Genomic DNA, 20262 nt, shown 5'->3' on the forward strand with positions numbered 1-20262 from the left:
CCCTGGCTGCCTGGGCTCTGCCCAGTCTCTCTCCTGCGGGCCGGGGATGTCTTCCTCGGGGCGGCTGCTGCGGGGCTTGCTCCGGGGCTGGGCCTGGCCCTGCAACGTCCTGCTCTACGGGACCCTCTTCGGGGCGGGCGACGCGGCCCAGCAGCGCCTGAGGCGGCGCCTCCAGAAGGAGAAGGAGGAGCAGGGCCAGGACTGGGCCCAGACGCGGCGGGCGGCGCTGCTGGCCCTGGCCTTCCACGGCAACTTCAGCTACTTCTGGCTGCGGGGCCTCGAGAGGCTCCTTCCCGGCAGAGCCCCCGCCGCCCTCCTGGGAAAGGTCCTCTGCGACCAGGCCTTCGGGGCCCCCCTCGCCCTCGGAGCCTTCTACTCCGGTCAGTCCCAGGCCCCAGGCGCCCCGAAAGCGCTCTCACGCCGCTCTCCCTCCTCTGGGAGCCTGGTCTCTGCGGAGGGAAGGAGGGCCGCTGTGGCGCCAAGGAAAGGAACCATAGGCCTCATCATCATCATCATCACCATCATCATCATCATAATCATACAACTTATTATGTATCCTTATAATTTTAATTATATATATATATATATATATATATGATAATAATACAATTTATGTACCCTTATAATTATAATTATATTACATAATAATAATAATACAATATTAATTATCCTTACAGTTATAATTTTAACTATTATATATTATTATTATTATATAACATTAATAATAATATTACGATTTATTATGTATCCTTATAATTATAATCATATTACTATTATGATAGTGCCATACATTTACCTACTACGGCTGTGTCTTTGAATCATTACTTATAACATCAATAATCATAATTGCAGGTAATGATTCGAAGAGACATCTTTGTGGAATCAGGATGGAGAGAGAGAGAGAGAGAGAGAGAGAGAGAGAGAGAGAGAGAGATCCTGTGGCGCCTTTGGGGCGAAATGGAAGAAAGCTTCCCTAGACTTCAGTCTGCTTCCTCAGATGCATTTGCATCCAGGTCATAATGAAGATCATCAGCAATCCTATTTCTGTTTTGACGTCTATTATGCCATGAGCTTCTACTTTTTGTTTTTCAGGAGAAGGGTTACTTTTGGATCTTATGGACACGGCAGGATAAACGTTTTGTGACAGCATAGTGAGACTGTTAGGCTGTGGCTCTGAAGATCAGGGCCCAATTGCCTTCTTGGCCATTGAAAGCCCTTGGCAAGTCACACTCTCTCAGCCTCAGAGGATGGCAATGGCAACCCCCTCCCTGAAGAAATCTTGCCAAGAAAGCCCCATGGTAGGTTCGCCATGAGTACAAAACGACTTGAAAGCACACAACAACAACAACAACAACAATCGTGATTTGTTCAGAGGGGGTTTGCCATTGCCTTCCCCTGAGGCTGAGAGAGTGTGACTTGCCCAAGGTCGCCCAGTGGGTTTCAATGGCCAAGAGGGGAATTGCTCAAACCACTTCCCCGACAACATTATTCCAGTCTCATTCCTTTCAGGGAAGTTGGTTGGACTGAATCCAGTTTCAGCACCAGCAATGGGACAGTGCTCTGGGCCTCCGCTGGAATAGCAGGCTTATTCAAAAAGCCCGGCAGATCGCTTTCCAAAGGCCCTCAAACACTGGCACTTCATCCCCACCGCAGAAATAATGTGGTTTGACCCCACTTTAACTGCCATGGCTCAGTGCTATGGTTCTGGGATTTGTAGTTTGTTGCGGCAGCAGAGTGGAGCTTTCTGTCAGATGACATTTTTGCAGTCTTGTCAGTTATTTAGCCCTCTCCGTCAGAGAGCTCTGGTGTCACAACAAAGTACAATTTCCCGAATCATGGATTTGAAGGCTTTCATGGCCAGCATCCATAGTTTTCTGTGAGGTTTTCGGGTTATGTGGCCATGTTCTAGACGAGTTTCTTCCTGACGTTTTGCCAACAACAGCAACCATAAATGTGAACAATTTCAGAGAGCAAAAGCAAGAAGGAGTAAGTAGCCTTGCAGTAACCCCAATGGAGAAGAGTAGTTGTTCATCTTAAAAGGCGTGTGTGTCCTGTGGGCAGGAGATCCATCATCGCCTGAGTGAAAAGGACCTGCCCAAAATGGGTGTTACTCTACCTTCCAAGGTTGTCAGTGTGAATCATCATTTAGCTTATCAGAGCTTCAGGAATCCTTGCTCCATCTCATTGCTTTCACTGCTTAAAATATAAGCTGATTTTCTTTGGTGCAGCCCTGCTTCCTGGAAGAAATGTGTGTGAAGCATGAGATCAAGGCAGCATGGGCTCTTTTATGCGTTCTTGTGCCAGTGTGCAGAAATGAATCACAGTGGATCCTTGTTATCCACTCGGGTTTGGTTCCAGGAACCACCATAGATAAGAAAATCAGTGGATGATCGAGTCCAAATAAATGGAATGGCAGTTAAATGATGACCCTTAAATAAAATGGAAAACAATTTCCATCTTTACTTTCCATCCTTACTTTTCTTCCAACTGAATTCAGCATTTCATTTGAGCTGATTTATTTGTGTATAAGTACCTTCCGACTTCTTAAGGTATTATTTTTAAAGATATTTATATTCCTGTAAGACTGACGTTTTTCATGGAAGTGCTGATATATTCCTTTTGGGTTTTGGTGAATTTGCCGTCAGGGCAGTTAAAGTGGTCTCAAACTGGATTATTTTTGCATTGTGTTTTGGACCGTTGTTTAGCTACAGAACCTTCATTGTTAGAAGAAGTAACATGTGATGTTACTATACATCGTCCCATATATGCAACTGGTGACAAACAGCTATAAATTTACATTGTTTTGCCTTATGTAAAGGACTCTTCTTTTTTAAAAAATAGAACAGAATGGGGGAAATTATGAAACTAGCTGAAAAAGTTAGAACTAACAAGCCTGAGGCATCGTATGATAAGATAGGATAGGACAGCTCTTTTATCACTGAAGGAATTACAAGTTTCTTCTTGCATGGCAGGTGGCTGTTGTGTGCCTCCAAGTCCCTTCTGATTTATGGTGACCCAGAGGTGAACCTATCAGAGGATTTTCTTGGCAAGTTTGTTCAGAAAGGGTTTCCCATTGCCATTCTCTGAAGCTGAGAGAGTATGACTTGCCCAAGGTCACCCAGTGGGTTTTTATGCTCTAGTGGGGAATTGAACCTGATCTTCAGAGTCATAGTCTAACGCTCACACAATGCTGGCGCAAAAAAAAAATTATTCAGATTGTATCTAGATCTGAAAGTAATCCTACTCCAGAATAGCAAGAAGTAGAAGCTCATGGCATAGTATAAGTCAAAACAAAAATACAATTTGCCTTTATCATTACCAACAATAAATTTATATGATAGGGGTTGTACACAACTCACAATTTTACCATTCCAGTCCACCGTCTTGTTCACAACTCCTGAAGCTGAACAGGTCCCATTAGGTGAGGAAGAGGCCTCCAGGGATTTGCTGTGGCAATAGGGTCCCAGCTGGCCTATTTGGTAGACTGGATCCTTCCCAGGAGCTTCAGTTTTTAGGAGTCCTGGTCTACCTGCAAAGAGATGTGGCAGTACAGTCCACACTAGAAGACAGTCTCTTACCACCAGCACACTGGACGACACTTTCCCTCTGAGGTGTCACCAGTGCGGTCTGCACTCCCCACACCTCCCTAGTGATGCTCCTGTGTACAAAGTATATGTCTTTCTGGTAAACACCAAGCCAGCTATTGAAGAAAATATCCAGCAGAAATATCCATCTGGAATTAATTAATACAGTCCACTGTCTGCAACAGTTTTATGAGTCAGCTTGTAAGTACAGTGGGCCCTTGGTATCCGTGGGGGATCCGTTCCAGACCCACGACAGATACCAAAATGCGTGGCTCAAGTCCTATTGTACTTAATAGTGTTGCGGTCATGTGTTGTTTTTAATGCTGTTTTTAATTGATTTTATTGGAATGTTTTTTATATATAATTGTTCGCCACTTTGATCAAAATTTTGGAAAAGCGGGTTACAAATAAACTTTATTATTATTATTATTATTGACAATGGGACAAAAGTCCTTCACCCGCCACACCGTCCTTACCTTCTTTCTTCCTTCCTCTTTGTCCCAGCTTGACTTTGGTGGCGGAGTCTGCTGCCCAGTTGGCCTGGGCCAGGGCAGGGCTGGGGCTTGAGGCTTGGAGCCTTGTCCCCAGGTCTAGCACCTGGGACAGAGCCTCAGGGCTCCAGGAGCTTGATTCAGAGCTCTGTTGGCCAGAGGGGACCAATGGCAGGGCCAGGGCTTGAGTTTTGGAGCCCTGAGGCTCCGTCCCAGGTGGGCTGCCTGAAGCTAGTCCCTTTCTTTCTGCCTGACTTACCTCACAAAGCTGTTACAAAGACTGAGGATAAAATATTGTGAGGATGAAGGATAATAATAATAATAATGTTTATTTATAGCCCGCTTTTCCAAAAAATGATCAAAGCGGGGTACAGCATAAATGTAAGCAATATACAGTATAAAACATACAATATAAAAACATCATAAAAACATCCCAGTAATAAAGCACAGTAAAATTCACAAGAGTAAAACCAAAAAACAAACTAGCTGGATAAACAACAGGGGAGAATAACAAATGTCAAGGTACATGGGGGAATGCTTGTTGGAAGAGATAGGTCTTAAGTTTCTTCCTGAACAGGTCAAGGGAGGTGACAGAGCGGAGCTTGTTGGGAAGGGAGTTCCAGGTCTGCGGGGCAGAAACAGAAAATACCCTTTGGGAAGACGAGGTGTATCTCGTCTTGGGAACCCTTAAGAATTGCTTCCCGACCGATCTGAGAGTGCGGGGCGGATTATATGGGGAGAGGCGATCCTCCAAGTACTCTGGTCCCAAGCCATTTAGGGCTTTATAGGTGATAACCAACACCTTGTATTGTGCCCAGAAGCGGACAGGCAGCCAATGAAGATCTTGCAAAATCAGTGTTATGTGGCTAGTCCTGGAACATCCAGTGACCAACCTAGCTGCCATGTTCTGTATTAATTGAAGCTTCCGGGTTTGGTACAAGGGTTGCCCCATGTAGAGCGCATTACAGAAATCCAACCGAGCCCAGGTAGGGTCGCAGCTGGCATATCAGCCGAAGCTGGTAACAGGTGCTCCTGACTGTCGCATCCACCTGAGACGTCAGGTGGAGCGACGAGTCCAGAAGCACCCCTAGACTGCGAACTGAGTCCTTCAAGGGGAGCGTGACCCCGTTCAGGACAGGTGGACAAATTTCCTTTCCTGGGCCTGGAGAACCCATCACTAGTACTTCCGTTTTCTCTGGATTCAGACTGAGTCTGTTTTCCCTCATCCAGCCCATTACCGACTCCAAGCAGGCATTTAGAGGAGAGATGCCATCCCTAGTCACTAGTCAGAGACACAGAGAAACATATTTGGGTGTCATCAGCGTACTGATAACACCGCGCCCCGTGTCTCCGGATGATCTCTCCCAGCGGTTTCATGTAGATGTTAAATAGCATGGGGGACAGAATGGCTCCTTGAGGGACCCCAGATGTAAGCACCCTCTTATTGGAGCACACGTCCCCCAGCTGCACCATCTGGAATTGACCCGAGAGATAGGAATGGAACCACTGGAGCGCAGTGCCTCCGATACCTAACTCCCTCAGGCGTTCCAGAAGAATACCATGGTCAATGGTATCGAAAGCCACTGAGATGTCCAAAAGCACTAACAGGGACACGCTTCCCCTGTCCATGCCCAGACGGAGATCATCGACTTAGGCGACCATGGCAGTCTCAACTCCATAGCCCGCCCGGAAGCCGGTTTGAAATAAGATCTTAAGGGCCCGAACAGACAGGCCAAAATAAAGCAGCTTCAGGTCACTTTGGAGGTATGTTGTTTAAATGTTACATGTGTCCTAAGAGGCCGGAAACCACGCCAAAGCCGTGCTCCAGTCCTAAGGACTACAGCTTTGGTTCAGCTTCTGGCCTCTTAAGATGCATGTGTAATTTAAACAACATACCTCCAAAGTAACTTGAAGCAGCTTTATTTTGGCCTGTCTGTTCGGGCCCATAGCTACTATTGCTTCAGAATCATTTGGTTAGGATTTTACCTGCCTCTGCTTTTCTGTTTTATCACAACCCTCTATTTCAAAGGGACATACTGCACAGTGCTTCAACTGTATACATTTACTGTATGTTAAAATGCAATATATGAAATCTGTGATTTCTGAGTATTCTGATTTTCTCTGAACATTTTGTGACCAGGCATGAGTCTACTTCAAGGAAAAGAGGACATTTTTGCAGACTGCAGAGAGAAGTTTTGGAATACCTATAAGGTGAGCTCAGTACTGGATAAAATGTGGTTCCATATTATTTAGCTATTGAATCACAACAGAATCACAACTATCAAAGATAATTGAGTCTGTCCTTCAATAACACATACTATCACACATAAGACTATGTTTGTTCCACCCATTCTTTTATTCACACATAATGGTAAACCAGGATCTAGAGTGTCTAGGCTTTCATTATTTTTATCTTTTGGCTTGCCTGAAATGAATGTCTGGTAACTATGCATTTTGTACCTGAAAGGCAGAGAGGCCTTGCATGAATGATAACTTAATAATAATAATAATAATAATAATAATAATAATAGGTTTTATTTATATACCGCCCAATCACTGGGAATCCGAGCGGTTTACAATAGAGGGGATAACAGACAGTTCCCTGCCCACAGGCTTACAATCTAAAAGACACGACACAAAAGGAGAAGGGAATGGTGAGGGGGGAGGGAATCAGGTCCAGCATTCTTCTCTCCCTCTCAGGCCTGGACCAAGGCAGATGGACCGGAGGGAGGGCTCTTCTTCTTCAGGCTAGTCCCTGATGGAACTGGGCCAGCCTTCTCTCTCCCTCAGAGGCCGAAAGATGACAGTTAGGGAGGGAGGAGCCTCTTTCTTCAGGCTAGCCCCTGATGGTACTGGGCCAGCCTTCTCTCTCCCTCAGAGGCCGAAAGATGACAGGGAGGGAGGGAGGAGCCTTTTTCTTCAGGCTAGCCCCTGATGGTACTGGGCCAGCCTGCTCTCTCCCTCAGAGGCCGAAAGATGACAGGGAGGGAGGGAGGAGCCTCTTTCTTCAGGCTAGCCCCTGATGGTACTGGGCCAGCCTACTCTCTCCCCCAGAGGCTGAAAGATGACAGTTAGGGAGGGAGGAGCCTCTTTCTTCAGGCTAGCCCCTGATGGTACTGGGCCAGCCTACTCTCTCCCTCAGAGGTCGAAAGATGACAGTTAGGGAGGGAGGAGCCTCTTTCTTCAGGCTAGCCCCTGATGGTACTGGGCCAGCCTACTCTCTCCCTCAGAGGTCGAAAGATGACAGTTAGGGAGGGAGGAGCCTCTTTCTTCAGGCTAGCCCCTGATGGTACTGGGCCAGCCTACTCTCTCCCTCAGAGGTCGAAAGATGACAGTTAGGGAGGGAGGAGCCTCTTTCTTCAGGCTAGCCCCTGATGGTACTGGGCCAGCCTACTCTCTCCCTCAGAGGCCGAAAGATGACAGGGAGGGAGGGAGGAGCCTCTTTCTTCAGGCTAGCCCCTGATGGTACTGGGCCAGCCTACTCTCTCCCCCAGAGGCTGAAAGATGACAGTTAGGGAGGGAGGAGCCTCTTTCTTCAGGCTAGCCCCTGATGGTACTGGGCCAGCCTACTCTCTCCCTCAGAGGTCGAAAGATGACAGTTAGGGAGGGAGGAGCCTCTTTCTTCAGGCTAGCCCCTGATGGTACTGGGCCAGCCTTCTCTCTCCCTCAGAGGCCGAAAGATGATATTGCTCTATATTGCTCTATACTGTCTAGTTAGAGTAAATACTTTCTTTGTATTCTTTCTCTGTACTCCTATACACATGCCTTAGCTTAGTTGTTGCTTGCTTAGGTTAGCAAGGGAAGGAAACTATAAGTCCTTTGCAAATCCCAGTGTGTGCTAAGGGGGAATTCATTATAGATTCACTGGGTAGTGGCAGCTTGACTACAGGATCTCAAGGGGTCTCATTCAGCTCAGCAGGGACTGGGAACAGAGACCCAGGAGACTACATGAGTTATACTAGGGATACTAGGATTGTCATATGATTGAGAGCCATTGATGGGTTTTACCTGTTAATTAATCACGCTTGGTGTACACAGCAACTTTGGGTTGGAGCAGGCAACATCATGTGATAAATATTGCCAAAGGCACTATTATATAATTATAATTGTGGTTTAAAAGCCGTGAGTGATAATCTGAGTAACTTGAGTAGTTCTAGTGACCCATGATGCTCGACATTATGATTTAAAATAAGACAATGTAATATATCTCTAGGCTTGAAAGTGGCAGCTTGAGGTTAATAACAACAACATGGTTAAATGGGTTAATTTCAATTTCTGTCTTGCACACATGGTTACACATACATGACAACTCATTTTAACATATGACAGCACCAGTTCTAACATGAATTCCGATATGAGGTACCTCCAAATTTATCATTCTGTGCTGATCATAAAAATTGTCAGAGGTTGTTTAGTCTTACCCTCCCTATGCAATGCAAGAATCTTTCAACTACAGCATTCCTGACATATGGCTGTCTTATCACTGGAGAGTCTCCTTCCTAATGTTTGGCTTAAATTGTCTTCCTGATATTAGTATGGAATTCTGCCCTCTGGAACAACCAAAAACAGATCCAATAACATCAAAAATCCACCAAACAGTAATAGCTTTATTGGGTAAACCAAAATGCACAATATACGTGTTGTAAGCTTTTGAAACAGAAAGCAGAAACAGAAAACACGTTTGCTCCATCTTCCATGTGACAATCCTCCAGATATTTGAAGATCTGATGACAGTATTTCTTACGTTTCCTGATAATGCAAAATGCTTTTTTAAAAAAGCTTTATTTGTGATATCTTTTCATTTATGTATAATGGCTTTGGAGAGATCTCCTGCATTCCTTCTTTCTATATACACAATAATAATCAATCACTTACTTTTGTTTCAGACAGGGCTAATGTACTGGCCTTTCGTTCAGGTGAGTTTTTGGTCACATAAATAACTGCATTTTTGATGTTTTGTTCGTTTCTTTGTGGTTCTTGCTTTATTACAGTCTTTGAACTAATTCATTAATTGGTTATGAGTTAACTGGATTTTAATTTTAAAGTGAAAAGGATTGGGAAGTGTACAGTCGGCCCTCCATTTTTGCAGGGATCCATTCTGGACCACCCACTCACCCCCATGAAAACGGAAACTTGTGTATATTCAAGCCCCATAGGCTTGAATGAGGTGTGTGCCTGCCAGTGTGCACCATGGGGGTACGCCCCATTGACAATAACGGAGGTCGCCCCTCTGTGAATATCAAAGACTTCAAGTCCGCGAGAAAGAAGGGGTGACTGTATTTTCTTTTGTATGGACACCCAGAGTGATTGTGAATCTCTCTCTCTTCATTTGTAATATACATTTGTGTTCATTACTCATGCTTATAATGGAACTGGTATTTCAGTTTGCAAAAAGGCAAAGGACAAAAAGGCCCTTCCTGGCTGTCTGGCTGGAAGAAGCCCTGAACAGGTTTGTGTATTATTGCTTTTAAGTTTCTGCCTTCCCTTGTTAGAGTGAAGATAATGATTATTAAAATATTTATATCTCAACCTATATCCAAAGACTTGGGGTGGCATACAATAAAAGCAATTTAAATATGATGATGAGACAAAGGTTCCAGTATTTCTTCAGTGTGTTTAACTTAATATTGCCTTTCCCCCTTAAATAGCTTTCTAACTTCAGCCTGATTCCAGTGTACTTGAGGACAGCATATGCTGGCCTGTGTGGTTTTGTCTGGGCTGCTTTCCTGTGCTTTTCTCAGCAAAGTGGTGATGGGACTGCAAGATCAGCTTTTCAGTTGTTCCATGGAGAGAAAACTGACCCAGGCAAGGCATCATCTGGGAAGTAAACACGTCACTTCCAAAACATCCCTCACCTGCCAGGGGCAGTGAGCAGCATTACAAGACAGCAACTGCATGTTATTTACTTGAAGACAGAACTATAAAGTGAGCGTAACTGAACAATGACCAAATGGTAACTTTTCATCAAGCAGAGTTATAGTCAATGGGAGATTGTTGACATTCAGGCTGCATTCAACATAACTAAGGTGGGAGAAGGAGAAGTGTGCAAATAGCTGTTTGTGCTCCTCCTCTAGGATTGATTGATTGATTGATTGATTGATTGACTGACTGACTGATTTGTGATTGAAGCACTAGGTAGAATTTTCCCTAAAACTGCTGGCTGAGAGTGGAGAGGGGTATTCCCACTGCCTCTGATAACTGATCAGAGACAGCAAGGATTTTTCTCCAAGCCAGGAAGATAATAAGGAGACTTGGACACTGTGTGGGCCAGTTCTGGATTATTCAGAAACCAAATTGTGCCTGGGGGCCAGAGATATAACCCTCCTCACTTTAAACCATGAATGCTGTCCTTTTAAACTACAGTCTGGACAAGCATTGGTAAACAATCCAGGTAGCTTATCATGGCATCTAAAAGAATTTAACATGCCCTCCAAACCCAGGATTATTGTTTTTAACTGACCCAAGCAAGTCAGGATTTGTAAGCCATCTTTAATGGAAGGTTTGTTGTTATCTTATAATTGATGGGCATTCAAAACCGTAATCCTCTGGTAATATTGTGCATTAAGCCATACTTGCCTAATTTGATTTATGTGCTAGTGGAACAGTAGGAATGAAATGGGTGTGAATGGGCTAGATGGATACATGTGCTGCCATCTGCACTGTAGTTTGGTCAGCTGTAAGTTTTCATATATTATAAGCAAATCTAGGAGGAGAATTTGCCCTCTCATTTACTTCAACAACTGATTTTGGGAAACCAAAAGTTGTTTCACAGTGATTTATAACACTGGGTATCCACACTAAACAATTATAGCACTTTGATCCCACTTTGTCATGGCTGAATTTTGTGGAATCCTAAGGTTTTCATGATGTTTGTAGAGTTCTCTGCCAGAGAGCTGTAAATCTGTAATTCACTAGGGAGTTCCAAGTACCTCACCAAACTACAGATCCTAGCATTTCATGAGATGGAACCATGACAATTAAAGTATCAAACTGCTATAATGGTGAGTGCGTTCCTGGAATGTTCCATGCAGACCTGGGAAAACATTATTGATGGAGTGATGGACTCTTAAGGAGCTGAAGCATACTTCTGGCTACCCAAGGCAAAACAGAAAATGGTGTTCTCCCTCACATTTTGTGTGCATAGTACCTCAACACAGTGATGTTATTTTGTCACATGAAGCAAGAAATCCCATAAACATCCCTTTTCATACCTGACAGTAAAAATGTAATACTGTAATTATAAACAACTAACAATTTGCTGTACCTCTAATAGGGTCTTCTGGCTGGAAAAGACCCCTGGCTCAATGCCCGAGGAGCCATTTGCCTCTGTCAAACCCTGGGCTACATAGACAAATGGTCTGACCTGGTATAAGTTGCTTTATTTGGAGAGCCCATAGCTTAGTGGTAAATCTGTCTCAGGTTGACTCCCTGGCATTTCCAGTCAAGGAAAATCAGGTTTAAAAAGACCCCATCTGAGATTTTGGGGAGCCACTGCCAGTCAAAGGAAATATTTTTGGTCTAAATCTGGGGTGAGCAAAGGATAGCCCTAGAGGTTCATGTGCCCCACAAGGCTGTTTTTCTTTGCACTGAACGCCTCTAGACTCTCTGGAGTGCTCTTTTTCTTGTTCCCAAAAGATGAAAGAACGGATCTCCCAGCAACAGCAATTCTTTTTAAAAATAACCCTCCTAAGTACTGTTTAACATTACCACCCCACCACCCCTGGTTTTCATAACCAAAAATTGACATTTGGCCACTTCTAGTATTTTGTTTTCTGGTATTTTTAGCAGTTTGTGTCTCAGAGGCAGAAAATTGGCTTTGGACACCAATCCTTCCCATCCTTCCTCTGCATTGATGAAAAGTCTGGACAAATTCCAGGTAGCTTTGTATATTTACAGTAACTTGAAAATTAGTATACGTGCCTATAGTGTCTTTTCTTGGCACAGAATTTCAGTACGGTATTTTGTTGTAGCAGAAGGGATGTTTCACTGAGTTTTGACTGTGTGTTGTGTATATCGCTTGAAGCTTTAATTGTTGTAGGAGTGTTGATTCATGAGTGACAAATGCACTTTCTACCTGGGTGCATTACTGGGAATGGGCAAAAGGCACAGTCCCACTAGGAAGTGTCCTCTGTAACCACCATCCACAACCCAGGTGCCATTCAGTGCCAAAGGCCTCACTTGGCTGTGGATCCTTTTGGGTGATCTTGGGCAAGTCACATTTTCTTAACCTCAGAGGATGGCAAAGGCAAACCCCCTCTGAAGAAACTTGCCAAGAAAACCCCATAATAGGTCTCCATAAGTTGGAAATAACTTGAAAGCACACAACAACAACAACAACAACAACAACTAAAGAAGGGAGCATGGACTCTTTACAAAACGTCAAGATTATTCTGTGGGGACCTAAATTGATTCTTCTGAATTTGCTTCTGATAATCCTATCATTTTATTGAAGAGAGGGGTAGAAAATGTGGCCCTTTCCTGCCACCAGTTTTGCATTTGTACCTCACAGAATTGGTACAGGATGACATTGCTTGCTTTAGGATACATTGCTTATTTAATCTTTGTGGCAGAGTGCTTTGGGATCCAGCAGAGAGTTAGCTGAACTTTGCAAAATCCCTGCTTGGTCTGTGTGTGTGTGTGTGTGTGTGTGGCTTTCTTCCTTTTATATTCTATAGTGAAGTAATTTAAACGGGGCATTATTTATCGTACAGTTTGAAACTACTACATTACAGTCTGATCTCATGCTTTTTCTCCCCCCCTGCTACCATATGACTGCAGAAATCTGAATCCTTCAGCATGGGACTTCTATAGTGGTTACAGAAAACGTAACATAACATTCCAAATCTGTTGTTAATCTTAATCTTTGTTAATCTTAATCTTTGTTGATTGTTAATCTTAATACACTCGTCCTTCCACATTTGCTGGGGTTCGGGGCACAGGACCCCCATGAATGTGGAAAAACCCCAAATAACAAAAACACTATGTTTTTACCATCTCTAGGTCCTCCAGGGCAACTCTGTGGTCAACATCTGTCAGACACTGACCATAGAACTGCACTTTAAGAGCTACAAATGCTAGTGGAGTGTCCTCTCTAGGAATCTCTCAGTCCTTCAGTGTGACCTTTGGTTAAAGCTGACCATAGAGTTTTGCTGGAGGTCCTAGATATTCCTAGAGAGAACATCTTAACAAAATCTGTGAATAATCAAATCCGTAAAAGTCAAAGCCACAAATGTGGAGGGACGAGTGTATTTAATGGTTTTAGTAACAGTTTAGTTGTGATATATATATATATTTAAAACAGTGTGCTTTACATGTATTGTGATTAATTTGTATTTATTTGGGGGCAAAATAAAGTGAGGGTAGCTGATAATGACAATGAAAAAACCCATTCTTTCTTAAAGTCACTTGTAAATTTTTGGACAGAAAGCATTAACAAAATTAGCAGTATCAATGAATAGCAGGAAAGGATCTGTATGACAAAGGAGACCATGGATTTCAGAGCTTTTGTACATCTGAAAATGGATAGAGATGGCTGGCCCTATCACCAAACAGCATTTACTGGGAGGTGGCAGGCAAGGAATTGGAGGGGAATGCTGCATACTACAGAACCTGCCCTGCGCTCTTAAGCTTGCCTGCTGCCTTATGTGCCTTATGCTGTCTTTTGTCACCATTCAAAACAGATTTGTCAGCCAGTTCAGTTGGCTTTTGCGCACTGAAAGGAATGAGGTGCCATCTTCTCTTTCCCCAAAGGTAGCAAAATGTCTTGGGTTGGCCTTGGTGATTTCATGAACGCTCTCTCTTTTTCGAAGGCACAGACCAGGCAGTCTGTACTCTCCTTGGCTTTGCTCTGAGAAGCTTTTTTGGGAGCAATACAATGGCTAGCCAATGTGGCTCTTGCTGAAAAACCTTCATTTCATCTGTGGAGGGGAATGAACTAGAATGTGAGCACACTTCCAGAGCAAGCTCACCATCAAAATTATGTATCTGTACATACAGCTGAAATGTCTGAAACATTATTTTTCTGAACACATTTGGCACAGTCCAGACCATGTTACTTACCTTAGATAAGTTTAATTCAAAACAATTGCAGGGTATTGGTTGCTGTCAGAGTGACACATCCATGGCTTCCATGCAGTCAGCAGGATAAAATATGGACTGACCTCTTCAAGTTCAGCAACATTAGACTGCTAGGTCACATAGCTTCTTGCTTAAGTAATGATAGTTACAAAGGGAACACAACCAGAAATATCTTCTTGCACCCAGACAGATTTGGCGTAGTGTAAGATGGTGGTACGCAACTGTTTTACCCTTGGGACCTCCCTTAACATCTACATGTAGATGTTGCAAAACAACAACAACCTACAAATAGCATATGAATTTACAATGAAATTAAGAGGAAAAGTAAGCACAGAAGAGCGGACTTGTCTCCAACAACATGGAAAAGAAAAAGGGTGGAATGTATTATAGTTATATATGTTCAAAAATTGATATTTGAGTTTGTAGATAAGAAAATTTTTTGCTGAAGCGAGTTAAAGGAGGATAGATGATGATAAAGATACATAAGGAAAAAGATATATAGAAATATAATTAAAAACAATAAAATGCGAAGATCAAGAAGACTGATTTGGATAAAGGATAAGTAAGAGAATTGTGTCTTGTGATATAATTGTGTTTGTATGTTTTTTTGTTCATGTTATGTTGTTGGTTTTTCCTTTTGTTATGTATGTATGATGGCCTTGTATATTTGTATTGTTATATATATTATTTAATATAATATAATAAAATTAGATTTCTAATTATAATGGTTAAAAAAAAGACGAATGGGTTATGATTTTTGTATGAGCATTTGTGGATAAACCCATTTTTTTTGGATGATGCCACTTTTCTTTCTCTCTGTCTGTCTCTCTCTCTCTCCTTTCCTTCTTTTTAAGATGGAAGAGACTAACAGGGTTACTTCTTTAAGAAGCAGAAAAAAAGGCCGGACAAGGAGCAGATCCTGCCCCTTTCTATGTTCTGTGTGGGTTTGCTGTTGTTGTTGTTGTTGTTGTTGTTAACCACTCTTGAGTCAATCTCAATTCATGCGGTCCTGTGGATGAGACATCTCCAAGACTCCCTATCTTCCACTATTCTGATTAAAGGTAAAGGTAGACCCTTGACATGAATGTCTAGTTGTAACCAACTGTAGGGGCCGTGCTCATCTCTTACTAAGCTGAGGAGCTAGAGTTGTCTGAAGACAACTCCAGTGGTCCTGTGGCCAGCATGACTGCACCAAACGCTGTTACATTCCCACCAAAGTAGTACCTATTTATCTACTTGCATGCATTCAAACTGCTAAGTTGGCAGAAGCTGGGACTAGTGACAGGATCTCATCCCATCATTGCATCACTTGGACCTCTAACTGCCAACCTTCCGATCTTCTGAAGGTCAGAACTAGCCTCTGAACCACTAAGCTACCGCATCCCTCCACTGCATCTGCTCTGCTTAGGTCCTGCAAATACATCCCTGCAACCTCCTTAATAGAATCCATCCATCTAGCATGCCGTCTTCCATTCTTTCTGCTTCCCATCACCTTTCTTAGCATTATTGGGGTTTTTTTTCCCTGAAGTGTTGTGCCTTTTCATGATGTGACCAAAGTACAATAGCCTGAGTTTCATCATCTTGGCTTCCAGAGAGATTTCCAGCTTGATCTGCTCTAGGACCCATTTGTTTGTCCTTTTGGCTGTTCACAGTATCCTCCGCACTCTTCTCCAGCACCACTTCTCAAATGAACTGATTTTCTCCCTGTCCACCTTCTTCGTTGTCCATCTCTTGCATCCATACTTGGGGATAAGGAATACAATGGCTTGGATGATTCTAACGTTCCTGCTCAGTTGTATAGCTTTACTCTTTAGGATCTTTTCTGGTTCCCCATTCTTAGTCGTCTTCTGACTTTTTGACTGCAGCCCACATTCTGATCAATGCTTGATCCCAAATATAAGAACTCTTACAATTTTTATTTTCTCTTGGGTTGTGTCTGCACTGCAGAAATAATCCAGGTGGACCCCACTTTAACTGCCATGGGTCCATGCTATGGAATTCAGGGATTTGTAGTCTATGGTCCCAAACAGACAGGCCAGAATAAAGCTGCTTTGAGTTATTTTGGAGGTATGCTGTTTAAATGATGCACAAGTCCTAAGGGGCCAGAAGCTGCACCAAAGCCATGTTCCAGTCTTAAGAACTGGTGCGCAGATTTGGCACAGCTTCTGGCCTCTTACGATGAGTGTGTCATTAAACAGCATACCTCCAAAGTGACCCAAAGCAGCTTTATTTTTAGGGGGGAAAGCACAATTTGCAGTGTGATCTAGAATTGTTTGGGTGAGAAAGCACAGCACAAAGAGGAAGGAACCTATAACACAAGTCTAGCTCTGTATTCTAGGGAAGCAAATATTCTTTCTTTAATGAGTGCCTTGTTACTTGGACAATTACAACATTATAGTCTGCTCTGATAATTGGATTTAAGAGATCAGCTTGTAGTCTCCTTGATGTTCCAGATGTTATTTGGATATTAATCAGATTACACAGATACATAGAATCACAGAGCTGGAATAAGAATAAAACAACTTTACTTATTTGATAGTGTAGAAAAAGGAGGATTTGCAGTTCCCAAAATCAAATTAAATTTTGAAGCAAGTGCCTTGTTGTGGTTGAAAGATTGGTTAAATCTTGAAAACAAAAAACTATTAAAACTAGAAGGGCATGACCTTCGGTTCGGGTTTCATGCATACTTATATTATGATAAAATAAAAGCCCATCAGGGCTTTAAAAACCATTATGTGTTAGAGCATCAATCTATAGAATTTGGATCAAATATAAGAGATGGATTTGTATGAAAACCCCCTTATGGCTTTCCTCCCAGGAAGCGATATTTGACCCTTTGAAAAACCTACTGGATGAAAAGAAATGGATGACATACGAAGATATACTAGTTAAGAAAAAAGAAGATTTTGTTTTAAAATCTTTGGAACAATTAAGGGAAGAGGGCCATAACTGTGATTGGTTTCTGTATCATCAAATCTAAATTCAGAGAAGATAAAAAAAAAAACTAGGATTTGCAGGGGAAAAATGGAATTAGAAAAAATTATGTTAAAGGGGAAGTCGGGTGTTTTATCGGCTGTATACAAGAAATTGTTAGAATATTGGTTGGAAAAGGAAACCATTAAAGATGAGCGGTAGATTGTAAAAAAGCTTTGGATTTGTCACAATGGGAAAAATCTTGGAAAGTAAGACTTAAATATTCTACCTTTCAAGATATTAGAGAAAACTATTATAAGATTATTTATAGATGGCATTTATCACCAGATAAATTGGTAAGAATATATGGAAATATGGACTAAATCGTTGTTGGAAATGTAAAAATGAAAAGGGAACCTTCTTTCACATGAGGTGGGAGTGTGAAGAAGCCAAGAGATTTTGGATAATGATTAGGAATGGAATACAGGAAATTAGCAAGCTAAATTTAAGCCTTAAACCAGAGGTCCTTTTGTTAAATATGATATCAGATGAAACCGAAAGGAAACATGGTAGAATGATTTTCTATATGTTGACTGCAGCATGATTAGTATATGTCAGATATTGGAAAGTTAGTAAAGAAATTGGTATGGAAGAATGGGTTTTAAAACTATTGGATTTGATGGAAACGGATTTGGCATTAAAAAAATTGGAAGACAGAGGAAACACTCGATATCACTCAGATCAGGAAAGAAAGGAAGGCAGTATAAAAAAAGAAGATTGGGAAAGAATTGTTGATTATATTTCTGAGAAATGGCCAAACATCCAAAATAAGATTGACAAGGGCTTTTTGAAAGAGAACTGATTATGTATATCCAATAAAATTTATATAATAATTTCCTCAAAGGAAAATAAAATAAAATAAGAAAAGATAGTTTAGGTAAAACCACAATTAAGCTATTGGGTATTTCGGATATACAAGTTATTGAGTCAAATAGATAATTGGAAATTACAGATATTTGAAGTAAATAAAGAAGGAAAAGTAGAAAGGAAACAGTAAGATAATGAAACGGTTTGGGTTTGCTTTGGAAGTCTTTTTAATTTGTCGAATGAGTGAAGATATGGAAGGAAGAAGGAAGGTTTGATTTCGAGAGTGATGGGGATCGGACATGGGGGGTGGCAGGAATTGTTATATGTGTCAGAATCCACCTTCAGTCAGTCATTCAGGGTGTATTCTGCCATGAGGTTTGTAGATAGATAGATAGATAGATAGATAGATAGGGAGATAGATAGATAAACCGCAGAGTGGGGGTCAGGGAATAGGTTCTCACCCACAAATAGGGAAGATATAGATACACATATAGAGAGAGGAAGTGGAGATATAGATAGACAGTCACTTTGAGAATAGGGGGGCTGCCACCATGAGGAATGGGCCGGATGGTCACGTATTGCATGGCAGTTAGGCAGTTTTATGAGGGGTTGTTGGGAAACTAATACCAAAGGTGCATACAGTCTTAGATCTCTACTTGGTAGAGGAACTAGGAACCAAATGGCCAAAAACCCCCCCTTCTTTCCCCCCTTCAGAACAAAAGGAGAAATTCTACATCAAAGGCTGAACCGAAGGGAACCAACTCAAAGGGAGGGGTCTGGGGAATTCTAAGGTTCTGTCTCTATTTAGAGTTCTTCAGATTCAACAAAGACGTGGCCAGGAATACTTCTACTTAGTCCTTACAATAAACTTTCTGATCTACCTGAAGTTTGTCGTGGATTTTTGGTCAGAGTAATCCCAAGTCTCACAATATGTAATGTGAACTGTTGTATAGATGAATGTTATATGTGTTTGTATTGTTTGCTTAATAAAAATTTAATAAAAAAAAAAGAATCACAGAGCTGGAGGAGACCCCAAGAAGGGCCCTGATCCAGTCCAGCCCCCTTCTGCCATGCAGGAACTCTCAGTCAAAGCATCCCTGACAGATGGACATCCACCCTCTTTAAAGACCTCCAAAGAAAGAGGCGCCACCACTTTCCCAGGGAGTGTGCTCCACCGTAGAACAACTCCCATTGTCAGCAGGTTTTCTTTTCCATTGTTTTGTGTCCTATTCTCTGGAGCAGCAGCAGAAAACAAACTTACTCCATCCTCAGATGCTTTTTCCAGCCACCATTTTCCAGAGGCTACTTGTTCTGAATTATGAACAAAATGAGCTACCATGAAAAAGACCAATTAGCACGTCGATGCCATTGGAACTAATAACCACTGCTAATATCGTCCAAGGATTTTTAAAATTCATATTTAAAGTCAGCACCTTATCTTGAAGGAAGCATACTTTGTCTGAGTTTATGCGTTGTGAAAATCAGCGCTTCCTTTAGTTAGTCCTGATTGCATCCATGCTCTCCTCATCTTCACTGAATAATTGAATGGGTTTCATAGACTGAAGTCTATGACCGCTCATGCTGCCAATTTCTTTCTTTTAGTTAAGTCTCAATGGTGCTACAAGATCACAGACTAACACAGCTATATCTTTGAATTTTCCCAGCTATTAAAAAGCTGGGGATGTTTAGCCTGGAGAAGAGAAGGTGAAGAGGTGATATGATAGCCCTGTTTAAGTATTTGAAGGGATGTCACATTGAGGAGGGAGCAAGCTTGTTTTCTGCTGCTCCAGAGAATAGGACCCGGAACAATGGATGCAAGCTCCAGGAAAAGAGATTCCACCTCAACATTAGGAGGACCTTCCTGACATTAAGAGCTGCTTGACAGTAGAGGACGTCCCCTCAGAGAACAGTGGCGTCTTCTGCTTTGGAGGTCTTTAAACAGAGGCTGGATGGCCATCTGTTAGGTATGCTTTGATTGAGAGTTCCTGAATGGCAGAAGAAGGGGGCTGGACTGGATGGACCTTTGGGTGTTTTCCAACTCTGTGATTCTGTTTCACAGGCACACACACTCACATGCACACATGGATGCGCACACACAGCCTCCTCTTGCTTAAATCATGGAATCACAGAATCACTGGCTTCATGTACTGTCAGCCTTCTTTGTCTGGCCTCCTCCTGGCAGATTCTTGTCCAGAGTGATGGGCATCTTCCTCTCCCTGGTGCCCACTCTGGCATGCCACCTCTACCTGAAACGGCACTGGAAGTGTCAGAAGGGTAATCCCGCAAGATGGTAGCCTTTCACTGCCATCATTCGCCGAAGATGCCAGCCA

At 42.4% G+C, this 20262-nt stretch overlaps 1 protein-coding gene across 1 annotated transcript; it reads left to right on the top strand.

The window, feature by feature from the left end:
- MPV17L (MPV17 mitochondrial inner membrane protein like) lies at positions 1-14806 on the top strand. The gene is made up of 4 exons (XM_089539816.1): positions 1-380; positions 6216-6286; positions 8962-8991; positions 9724-14806. Exons 1-4 carry the CDS (start codon positions 47-49, stop codon positions 9901-9903), a joined length of 615 nt encoding a protein of 204 aa, XP_089395942.1. The 5' UTR covers positions 1-46; the 3' UTR covers positions 9904-14806.
- The last annotated feature ends 5456 nt before the right edge of the window (positions 14807-20262 follow it).

The sequence above is a fragment of the Sceloporus occidentalis genome, unplaced genomic scaffold (genome assembly GCF_023333645.1).
Source record: "Sceloporus occidentalis isolate IW3139 unplaced genomic scaffold, rSceOcc1.0.p SCAF_10, whole genome shotgun sequence".
In the NCBI taxonomy this organism is placed as follows: domain Eukaryota; kingdom Metazoa; phylum Chordata; class Lepidosauria; order Squamata; family Phrynosomatidae; genus Sceloporus; species Sceloporus occidentalis.